Source organism: Cynocephalus volans, chromosome 5 (assembly GCF_027409185.1).
Source record: "Cynocephalus volans isolate mCynVol1 chromosome 5, mCynVol1.pri, whole genome shotgun sequence".
Classification (NCBI taxonomy): Eukaryota; Metazoa; Chordata; class Mammalia; order Dermoptera; family Cynocephalidae; genus Cynocephalus; species Cynocephalus volans.
The window spans coordinates 57,663,769-57,675,937 of NC_084464.1; the positions used below are offsets into that span (position 1 = coordinate 57,663,769).

Sequence of the window (12,169 nt, forward strand, 5' to 3'; positions counted from 1 at the left end):
AAGCTGCTGATTTCAACCAGGAGACATGAGGTTGCTGTGGTTTTCTCTTGACCAAAGGGGACAGTGCTTTTTTTTTGTCACTGATGATTTGGCTCTTTTCCTTCTTCCCCTTGGTACCGTAGCTAGGAAATATCAAAAGATACCTATTCTTCTGTTGTTTCTGCATGTTCTAGAAGATGGCAATTCAGCAGCATTGTGTGTATTCTACTCTGCCATTGCTCAGTATGATTCCCTCACAGGATCCTGTTTTCCCTTTACATTTCAGGGAGGTTGGTTCACACAGGGGGAGACCTCCAGAGCCCGACGCTGTGGTGTACCTGGCAGGTGTGGATGGAGGAGTAGGTGGGCAGCACTGTGTATAAAACACTCGACTGTAGAGCTGGAGAAATGATCACTTCTCCTAGCTAGCTGTATACCCAAATCATATGTAGTCCCATATAAATTTTTAACCTAGTAAGATGAAGACAGACATGCCAGTCCTCCTTACTCTACAAAGTTGCTCCAAGAACCATCAAATGGGACCTAATGGGTAAGAACCAGAAATGCATGTTGAAAACTATGACTCTTAACTCTGTGCCTGGACTTTGGATCCAAGGAGAACAGGGGTGGAACGTCCTCTTACCTGGGCGTGTTGTTTAAACTCTGAGCCACTCATCACTCATCTGTATATTAGGAGTAATATCTTCTTGGCAGGATTGTTGTTAAGGATTTAGGATCGTATATAAAAACCCCTAGCAAAGTGTCTGGCATATAGTAGCCAGTAGTAATAGTAATACTGATATAATAAATGTAATGATTATATTCTATGCAGATGTGTGCTGGCAGGACAAGGGCAACTAACACTATTCCAATCAGGTCTCATCTTTGAGATTGTTACACAAACAAACAAAAAAGAAAAATACTAATTGGAAATATTTTTAAAAAGTAAAACACTCTGAACATCAAGTGTCAAGCCTAAAAGCAACCACATGTACCAGCCAGAGAGCACGACGCCTTTCATCTCACTCCACCACCATCACTGCCTGCTTGGAGCACTCAGTACCAATATTATCACAAGAAAGAGTACAGCCATGAAAACCCCCAAACCTGTTTCTCAATCTGGGAAAGGCACAGCATTTCCTGGACCAAGATCAAAAAGGGCCAGCACACCCGGACTGCCAGGTCTGCAGAAAGGTCAGGATTTCCTCACCGGCAGCCAGCAACCCAATCTGTAGGAACCTTGCTCTCCCAAGGTATGAACTTGGGAGCATGTCCAGTGCAGTGACTGGACCTCCTGGATCCCCCTCTCTCATCATTTTGTCTCCACCAGTCACTCATTTTGAAACCAAAGAAGAAGCAATAGAGACTTGTCAGTGCCAGGCCCCAAAACACTCTTGCCAATCAAGCTGAGAAACCTGGTACGGGGAACTTGGCACATTGGCATTTGTGTAACTTCCTTTTTTTTTTTTTTTTTTTAATTTTATTTTGTCGATATACATTGTAGCTGATTATTGCTCCCCATCACCAAAACCTCCCTCCCTTCTCCCTCCCCCCTCCCCCCCAACAATGTCCTTTCTGTTTGCTTGTTGTATCAACTTCAAATAATTGTGGTTGTTATATCTTCTTCCCCCCCCCCCGGTTTGTGTGTGTGTGTGTGTGTATGTGTGTGTGTGAATTTATATATTAATTTTTAGCTCCCTCCAATAAGTGAGAACATGTGGTATTTCTCTTTCTGTGCCTGACTTGTTTCACTTAATATAATTCTCTCAAGGTCCATCCATGTTGTTGCAAATGGCAGTATTTCATTCGTTTTTATAGCTGAGTAGTATTCCATTGTGTAGATGTACCACATTTTCCGTATCCACTCATCTGATGATGGGCATTTGGGCTGGTTCCAACTCTTGGCTATTGTAAAGAGTGCTGCGATGAACATTGGGGAACAGGTATACCTTCGACCTGATGATTTCCATTCCTCTGGGTATATTCCCAACAGTGGGATAGCTGGGTCGTATGGTAGATCTATTTGCAATTGTTTAAGGAACCTCCACCATTTTCCATAGAGGCTGCACCATTTTGCAGTCCCACCAACAATGTATGAGAGTTCCTTTTTCTCCGCAGCCTCGCCAGCATTTATCGTTCATAGTCTTTTGGATTTTAGCCATCCTAACTGGGGTTAGATGGTATCTCAATGTGGTTTTGATTTGCATTTCCCGGATGCTGAGTGATGTTGAGCATTTTTTCATATGTCTGTTGGCCATTTGGATATCTTCCTTAGAGAAATGCCTACTTAGCTCTTTTGCCCATTTTTTAATTGGGTTGCTTGTTTTCTTCTTGTAAAGTTGTTTGAGTTCCTTATATATTCTGGATATTAATCCTTTGTCAGATGTATATTTTGCAAATATTTTCTCGACTCTGTTGGTTGTCTTTTAACTCTTTTAATTGTTTCTTTTGCTGTGCAGAAGCTTTTTAGTTTGATATAATCCCATTTGTTTATTTTTCCTTTGGTTGCCCGTGCTTTTGGGGTCGTATTCATGAAGTCTGTGCCCAGTCCTATTTCCTGAAGTGTTTCTCCTATGTTTTCTTTAAGAAGTTTTATTGTTTCAGGGTGTATATTTAAATCCTTAATCCATTTTGAGTTGATTTTAGTATACGGTGAGAGGTATGGATCAAGTTTCATTCTCCTGCATATCGATATCCAGTTATCCCAGCACCACTTGCTGAAGAGGCAGTCCCTTCCCCAGTGAATAGGCTTGGTGCCTTTGTCAAAGATCAGATGGCAGTAAGTGTGTGGGTTGATTTCTGGATTCTCTATTCTATTCCATTGGTCAGTGTGTCTGTTTTTATGCCAGTACCATACTGTTTTGGTTATTATAGCTTTGTAGTATAGCTTAAAGTCAGGTAGTGTTATGCCTCCAGCTTTATTTTTTTGGCTGAGCATTGCTTTGGCTATTCGTGGTCTTTTATTGTTCCATATAAATGTCTGAATAGTTTTTTCCATTTCTGAGAAAAATGTCTTTGGAATTTTGATGGGGATTGCATTGAATTTGTATATCACTTTGGGTAGTATGGACATTTTCACTATGTTGATTCTTCCAATCCAAGAGCATGGAATATCTTTCCATCTTCTTGTATCCTCTCTAATTTCTCTCAGCAGTGGTTTGTAGTTCTCATTATAGAGATTTTTCACATCCTTGGTTAACTCAATTCCTAAGTATTTTATTTTTTTGGTGGCTATTGTAAATGGGCAGGCTTTCTTGATTTCTCCTTCTGCATGTACACTATTGGAGAAAAGAAATGCTACTGATTTTTGTGTGTTGATTTTGTATCCTGCGACTGTGCTGAAATCATTTATCAATTCCAACAGTTTTTTTGTAGAGGTTTTAGGCTGTTCGATATATAGGATCATGTCATCTGCAAACAGGGACAGTTTGACTTCATCTTTTCCAATCTGGATGCCCTTTATTTCCTTCTCTTCTCTGATTGCTCTGGCTAGTACTTCCAACACTATGTTGAATAGGAGTGGTGAGAGTGGGCATCCTTGTCTAGTGCCTGTTCTTAAAGGAAAAGCTTTCAGCTTTTCCCTATTCAGGATGATATTGGCAGTGGGTTTGGCATATATGGCTTTAATTATGTTGAGATACTTTCCCTCTGTACCTAACTTATAGAGGGTCTTTGTCATGAATGAGTGCTGAACTTTATCAAATGCTTTTTCAGCATCTATAGAGATGATCATATGGTCCTTGTGTTTGAGTTTATTAATATGGTGTATCACATTTATTGATTTGCGTATGTTGAACCAACCTTGCATCCCTGGGATGAATCCCACTTGATCGTGATGAATAATTTTTCGTATGTGTTGCTGTATTCTGTTTGCTAGTATTTTAGTGAGGATTTTTGCATCTATATTCATCAAGGATATCAGCCTGTAGTTTTCTTTTTTGGTTATATCTTTACCTGGTTTTGGTATCAGGATGATGTTTGCTTCATAGAATGAGTTTGGGAGATTTGCGTCCGTTTCAATCTTTTGGAATAGTTTGTAAAGAATCTGTGTCAATTCCTCTTTGAATGTTTGGTAAAATTCTGCTGTGAATCCATCTGGTCCTGGGCTTTTCTTTGTTGGGAGCCTTCTGATAACAGCTTCAATCTCCTTTATTGTTATTGGTCTGTTCAAATTTTCTACGTCTTCACGGTTCAGTTTTGGGAGCTTGTGTGTGTCCAGAAATTTATCCATTTCCTCCAGATTTTCAAATTTGTTGGCGTATAGTTGTTTGTAGTAGTCTCGAATGATTCCTTGTATTTCAGATGAATCAGTTGTAATATCGCCTTTTTCATTTCTAATTTTTGTTATTTGAGTCTTCTCTCTTCTTATTTTTGTTAGCCTTGCTAATGGTTTGTTAATTTTATTTATCTTTTCAAAAAACCAACTTTTTGATTCGTTGATCTTTTGAATTGTTTTTTGGTTTTCAATTTCATTCAGTTCTGCTCTGATCTTAATGATTTCTTTCCGTCTGCTAACTTTAGGATTGGATTGTTCTTGTTTTTCTAGTTCTTTAAGGTGAAGTGTTAGGTTGTTCACTTGCCATCTTTCCATTCTTCTGAAGTGAGCATTTAATGCAATAAATTTTCCCCTCAATACTGCTTTTGCAGTATCCCACAGGTTTTGGTATGATGTATCATTGTTTTCATTAGTTTCAATAAACTTTTTGATTTCCTGCTTGATTTCTTCTTGGACCCATATGTCATTAAGTAGAATGCTGTTTAATTTCCATGTGTTTGTATAGTTTCCAGAGTTTTGTTTGTTATTAATTTCTAGTTTTAATCCATTGTGGTCTGAGAAGATACATGGGATAATTCCAATTTTTTTGAATTTATTGAGACTTGATTTGTGACCTAATATGTGATCTATCCTGGAGAATGATCCATGTGCTGATGAGAAGAATGAATATTCTGAGGTTGTTGGGTGGAATGTTCTGTAGATATCTGCCAATTCCAATTGGTCTAGAGTCTTGTTTAGATCTTGTGTTTCTCTACTGATTCTTTGCCTAGATGATCTTTCTAATATTGACAGTGGAGTGTTCAGGTCCCCTGCTATTATGGTATTAGTGTCTATTTCCTTCTTTAGGTCTAATAGAGTTTGTTTTATAAATCTGGCTGCTCCAACATTGGGTGCGTACATATTTATGATTGTTATGTCTTCTTGATGGATCAGTCCTTTTATCATTAAGTAGTGTCCCTCATTGTCTCTTTTTATGGTTTTTAGTTTAAAGTCTATTTTGTCAGATATAAGAATAGCCACTCCAGCTCGTTTTTCTTTTCTGTTTGCATGGTAAATCTTTTTCCATCCTTTCACTCTTAGTCTGTGTGAATCTTTATGGGTGAGGTGGGTCTCTTGTAGGCAGCATATAGTTGGGTCCTGCTTTTTGATCCAGTCAGCCAGTCTGTGTCTTTTAATTGGGGAATTTAAGCCTTTAACATTAAGAGTTGTTATTGAAAGGTGTTGATTTATTCCTAGCATTTTATTGGTTGTTTGGTTGTCTTAGGTGTCTTTTGTTCCTTGCTTTCTGATTTACTGTTTGGTTTCTTTGTTTGTTGGTTCCTTAGGTTGTAGATAGTGTTTTTGTTAGCTTGTTTTCTCTTCATGAATGCCATTTTTATTGTACTAGCGGGTTTAGATTTTTCTTAGGTTTTTATGGCAGTGGTAGTTATTTTTCAGGAACCATACCCAGTACTCCCTTGAGGATTTCTTGTAAGGGTGGTCTTGTGGTAGTGAACTCCCGCAGTTTTTGTTTGTCTGAGAAATATACTATTTGCCCCTCATTTCGGAAGGATAGCCTTGCAGGGTAGAGTATTCTTGGCTGGCAATCTTTGTCTTTTAGTATTTTGAAAATATCATCCCATTCCTTTCTAGCTTTTAGGGTTTGTGATGAAAAGTCTGATGTTAACCTGATTGGGGCTCCCTTATAGGTGATTTGACGCTTCTCTCTTGCAGCTTTTAAGATTCTCTCTTTGTCTCTGAGTTTTGCCAATTTGACTATGACATGTCTTGGAGAAGGCCTTTTTGGGTTGAATACGTTTGGAGATCGTTGAGCTTCCTGGATCTGAAGATCTGTGATTTTTCCTATACCTGGGAAGTTTTCTGCCACTATTTTGTTGAATATGTTTTCAATGGAATCTCCATTTTCCTCCCCTTCTGGAATACCCATGACTCGGATATTTGAGCGCTTGAGGTTGTCTGATATCTCTCTCAGATTTTCTTCCATGTCCTTGATTCTTTTTTCTTTCTTTTTGTCTGCTTGTGTTATTTCAAACAGCCCATCTTCAAGTTCAGAGGTTCTCTCTTCAACTTCGACAAGCCTGCTGGTTAAACTCTCCGTTGTGTTTTTTATTTCGCTGAATAACTTCTTCAGTTCAGCAAGTTCTGCTACATTTTTTTTCAGGACATTGATTTCCTTGTATATTTCCTCTTTCAGATCCTGTATACTTTTCCTCATTTCATCATGATGTCTAGCTGAGTTTTCTTGTATCTCATTCAGTTTCCTTAGAATTATCACTCGAAATTCCTTGTCAGTTATTTCAAGGGCTTCTTGTTCTATAGGATCTAGAGTATGAGATTTATTAACTTTTGGTGGTGTACTTTCTTGATTTTTTGTATTTCTGGTGTCTTTTTTTTGGTGTTTATTCATTGTGGCAGGGGGTTTCACAGTCCACCGGTTTGAGACTAATGACTAACTAGGATGTTGCTGTGGTTGCCAATTTGGTGTGGCTCCCGCCGTGACTGCTCAGTTGGCCTCTAGTGTCTTGTGTGTGTGGTTGCCTCGGGTCTTGGGCTTCTCCGGGGATCCACCTTTCTGGTCAGCTTGTACTCTGCTGGGCTGGTGGATCACGTACCACAGGGTGTGTGATCTCTGTTGAGCTTTCACTTTCTGTACAGGACTTCTCCCCGTTCTGTGTGCTCTGGCCCAGGCTGTTAGATCGTGCAGTGGCGACCACACCGGGTGTGTGGTTTCTGTCGAGTCTCCGCCTCCCTGGCCGCACGTCTCCCCACTCTGTGCACACTGTGCTGGGCTGGGGTGTGTCTTCTGCACCCCTCGTCTATCAGCTGGGCCTTCAAGACTCTGCTCAGCACCGCCTCGCCCAGGAAGTCTACCAGGTTTCTGCTAGGCACAGACGACCGGTCTCTCTGGGTGCCTTTGTAGCACTGTGTAGATCTTTCTCGGGTCTTGTCCACCTTTGTATCCCCCCGGTATAAACCGAGTCTAGTGCCCGCCTGCAGCCTGCTCTCCGGCAGGTTCAAGCAGACCTGGGAACTCTCCTACCACACTATTCCCAACCAGAAATTCGTTAGGCTTTTTTCCAAACTGGTGGTCACAGAGATGTTATCTGCCTCCCAGTAACAGGAAGTTTACCAGGGCCGGAGTCCAGGGTGTGGTGGAGTGACAGTCGGCCTGCCCGTACTTCCTAGCCCTCCCAACACTGGTCGGGACGCCCCACACCCCCAGCCCCGCCAGAGAACCGCGGAGGGAGTGGGAGAGGAGGCCGGCCCGCAGGGTCCGGAAAGCCCCGCGCCAGGCCAAGCAAATGGGCTCAGTGATGGCCGAGCAGGGCGGAGCTGCCCGCACCTGGGAAAATGGAGGCAGCACCGGGGCAGTGAGTGGCCTGGTGGTGCAGGCGGGAGCCGCGTGGGCATCCACCCCCTGAACAGACAGGGATCACTCACAATGCTGTGCCAGGTCGGGCGCTCGCTCTGTCTCTGGTTTGTTGCCTTCCGTGTTCTCGGCGCTGCCGCCTCGGGCTGTTCAGTCGCGGCGCCGCTCGGGCGCTCCCAGGAATCTTCTTTAATGCCGGCCTGAAACCTCGAATCCTGAATAGGGCAGCTGGCCGCCTTCAGTGTGGCCCCAGCCTCCGGGATCCTGGCTGCATCCACTGCAGCCCTGGCGCCGTGTTCCCTGTTTCAAGACTCTCTTTTGCAGCTAAGAATCAGTTCTTTTCCTGCTCCACACTTCAAAGCTGTTGCCTGTAAATGAGGCAGCCTCTCCTGCCGGGGGCAAAGTGGCGTTGAGCCCCCACGACCGGCCAGCAGCAGCAGTCCTCCCTTAAGAGATGGCCAGAGGAAGGTCCACAAGTTTCCCGGCTGCCTGAGGCCCAGTGGCCACCTTTTCCACCTCAGCTACTCGGCGCCAGCCGCCGCAGCCGCCGCCATCTTGAAAACCTCGGCATTTGTGTAACTTCTGACCGATACGAAATGTCCACTTCCAGTCCTCTATGAAGATTCCCTTAAGGTTAAATTTTGAGCTTATCCAAGAACCTCCAAAATAAGCTGTTCTCTCCAACTCTGTTCTTCCCAGCACAGCGGCCACATTTGTGCGCTCTTGGAGGGTCATATGGGTCATTGCTCTCCTTCAACCCACGTCACGCCCACCTCCAAGCCCTTAGGTTGCATTTCTCAAATGTCTTTGGCAAGCACTTTCTCTGCTTCTTTTCTGTGTCTGTGGTCAGGGCCACACCTCCAGGCTACTGAGCCTCCTAGCAGGCCTCCTGGGCACTCATTTCTTCATCTATTTAATTCTGCATAAACACCTAGGTAATCTTCACAGTCACTTCTCTGTGCCAGCCCCTCAGCTGGTCTAGAACCCACTTCCTGATGAAATCGCGACATAATTCTGTGAGCTGTGACCCATTCTTATTTCCCTCTGCTCCCTGACAGCTACTCTTCGCTCTCACAGGCAGCTCCACACTTATTCTTGCCTCAGGCCTCTGGGTTTTTGTGCAGGCTTCTCTTCCCCAACAGAGTTGTGAAAAAGTTTTCCCAAAATGCTAACTGCCATATCATGGGACTGGTACAGAACAACTTCTCTGTGCCAGGGATATATCATGCCCTTTCAAATGCAATATTGTTTTTATAAATAAATCAGTTGGCTTTGTTTTCAATTTTTAAAAAACAATTAAAAGAAAAGTAAATAAGTTCCATAAAATCCTATCAATATTTCAATAGTAATCTGTACATAACATTATTGAATTCCTTCAATGTGTGTGATACATATATATATATATATGATGTGTATGACATGTTTTATTATATTTATTATTAATATATTATTTATACATATACATATATTAAGAATCCATTGAGGCTATGTAACTGACTGAAGTCACTTGGGTAGAAGTCCATGGCATGCTAAGAATAAATATTTGAGTATTGATCCTACCTTGAATGCTGATTCTATCTCAAACTCTAAAGATTTGGTCCAGTGGCTCAAAAGGAAATTCCTGACCTAATTTTCTTTCTCTTGCAACATTTGTCTCCTTCTGGCATCAAGGTTTCAGAAAGGGAGATGTATATGCATGTAAAAGGGAATACCGTTCTGAAAATCAGAGCCCAGTCCTAACACACCAAGCAAAACACAGAATCTCTATGTGGCATCCTGCCGGGTATAACATTCCTATTAAACTATCTGAATTCTTTCATTATTTTCCTGGGGAGTCATGCTTTTAATTGCAACTTACATTCCAATTATCTGGGCCTAGCGCGTGGACATTTCTATGGTCATTTCTACTTCAGTGATTTTGTAAAAGTACCAAGACCAATCCATCTTCTGCAAGTGATGAGTTGATTCACTGGCACTTCCCAAATGAGCACAGAGGACCATATACAATAAACGGAAAACTGTTTTCATGGTGATTTATCCATGTCATGATTGTTTTTAATGAAAACTTGCCTGGAAAATTTTTGGAATGTCAAATCTTTAGATGTAGAAGTGGTTTCCTCCACGAGTGCTAACCCCTCACGCTGTCGCATGGGTCATAAACTGCCAGGCTCAGAAGTGCCAGAAGACTTTACTTCTACAGCTGCACAGTCACCTACAGCTCCTGGAGAAGCTGGCAGCCTGGGCCGTAGAAGACACCTGGAGCTGCAACTCACCCGCAGATACATTGATTTAAAAAATAAAGGTTTTTCAAAAATACCAAATGGACCCATCTCTGGCTCTCTTCCTGTCACAGGGTGCAGGAGGGTCCAAGAGTTGTCAGGATGGGGTAGAGGCAATGGTAGTTGTTTTAGAGAACAGAAACCACTTCAGGGAAGGAGGAAGAAAGGAAGAAGGGGACCCCACAGGGGTAACAAAGTGAAAGAGAAAACAAGTAATAAAAAAGAAGAAGACGGAAGGGGAGAGGAAGGGAGGGAGAACCAGCAGTGGCATAACCTCCCAATGGGCATTTCAAGAGCTTAACAAAATCTGTTCAAATTCTCTTTTCAAGCCCTGGGCGACAGTCGGGCTGGGGACCGCACCGCGAAGAGCTCTAACAGACTCCTCTTTCGTCTCTCCACAGGGCAAGTTTCCTCTCTTTGGCAGCCTAATGTCTCTTTTAGATCAATTGAAGAGATCAAGTCACAACATGCCAAAAGATGATTCAGTCATCATGCGATGGCTATGTTTTCCTGTCTAGAAAGCTGGTACAGCCACTAGGTCAGCAGGCTCTTACCCACGGGAGCTCAGAAAGGGGCAGCTGTGACAGGGACATGCAAGCTCTTCGCTGGCTCACTCATTTATTGAGACAGGAACTGGGTGAGATGCCAGGCTACAGAGATGAAGAGGAGTCAAGGGGGCTGACATCTACTGGGGATGGTAAGTGAAATCACCATGATGCATTAGAACTAATGTTGTGACATGGAAATTCATCAGAGGATAGGGACCCAGGAGAAGCAGTCCCTGACGGTCTGGGGAACCGAAGGGAGGTCTTACAGGACAGAAGCCCATGTGACTTGAGACTTCAGTGGGAGTGCCCCAGACAAGCAAAGGGGGATGATGGCCATGGCATCGATGGTGTGAAAGGGAACAAAAGGAAGTCGTGTGGGAAAAGCATGGAAGGCAGGTAAGACACGAGCAGGTGACTGGCTTTTAGCGCCAAGGCAATGGGAAGCCCATGAAGAGTTTGATGAAGGGAAATGACAGAATCCTATTTATTCTTTTGAAATGTTGCTCTGGTGGAAGTGGGAGGGTCAGGTCCCAGGAAATCCAACCTACGGAGATGCACTGACTCCTGTGCAGAGTCCCACATCGGGACTGGACACTGAGGACCAGCAGGTCAGCGCTCACAGCTCTCCACCTGCCCCCAGTTCTCCAAAGGGCAAATTCTTATATTTTCCAAACCACTTTGTTGGAGTTTAGTGGGAAAACTGGAGTGAGAAACAGAAGAGATGGACTTGAGGCTCATGGTTAGGTTGATCCACAAAACACAGTGCTGAGTGTGAGAAGTTTTTTAAAAAAGTGGCAGCGGGGGTGGCAAAGAAGTTTCCTGGGTCAGGTAGAGAAGCAGGCTTTTTGGTGGTACTGGAGGCACTGGAGGAGAGAGCGACAGTACAATTTGGGGCTATAAAGAGTGGTGATGGTGAAAGGAGAGGAAAGGGGGATTGTAGTGGGTCGCTATGACCCACCTCCTGTCACTTGATAGAGTCAAGGGTGCAGTTCCTTTGTAATGACTTTCAGCAGTCGATCTGCACTATTTGACCCTGATGTGCTTGGAGACTGAATTATGTGGATCACAATGTTTAAAAGAGTTGCAACGTAAGTCATTTGATTGGACATATAGAAGAGATTGCCAAACAAAAATTTACATACCTGCTCGTTTTTGCCTTAGTGGCTCTTTATCAGCAAGTTCATGGTCATGGAGAATCTGAAAGAAAAATTTAGAAAGTTGTCAATTAGTGTTAGAAGAGTCTTTTCACTATGGCTTTTGGCTCATGTGCCCCTAAACGTTAGAGCTGAGCTTAAGGCTGTCGATTTGAAGTTAGCACTATGTGACCAGTAGATGTTGGGCAAATGGAATGGAATGGTTGGGAAATTGAAGTGGAGCTGCCTTTGTAGTGTGACCTAGGAACTTATTTTTTATAGACCAGTCTCTAGATCCAGGAATTGAAGAAATCAACATATCTCAGTTTCCCAGAGTTCCTGCATTTTGTGTCCTGTTGAGAAATATAAATTGCAATGTTCTAAACTTGTTCTCTCTGCTGAAGACTTGAGCCCTGAGTCATTCTAATGACCTTTTAGACAAGCCTCACGACCTCTTCTCAGCACTCAGCCTATTCCCACCTCAATATTTCTGTGGTATTAGGGGTATTTAGCCATGTGCATGCTTAGAAATTATTTTTTGCTCCTCTGGTCCTTTTTCTTCAAATGGTTCTATTCCTGGTTTT

At 42.9% G+C, this 12,169-nt stretch overlaps 1 protein-coding gene across 2 annotated transcripts in view; it reads right to left on the bottom strand.

Moving 5' to 3' along the window:
* ADGRF5 (adhesion G protein-coupled receptor F5) overlaps positions 1-12,169 on the bottom strand; it is a 75,318-nt gene that overhangs the window by 41,040 nt on the left and 22,109 nt on the right. For both annotated transcript variants that reach the window (XM_063097013.1, XM_063097012.1), the window contains exon 3: positions 11,595-11,649. In XM_063097013.1, coding sequence (XP_062953083.1) covers positions 11,595-11,649 — 55 coding nt within the window. The remainder of the gene's footprint in view (positions 1-11,594; positions 11,650-12,169) is intronic.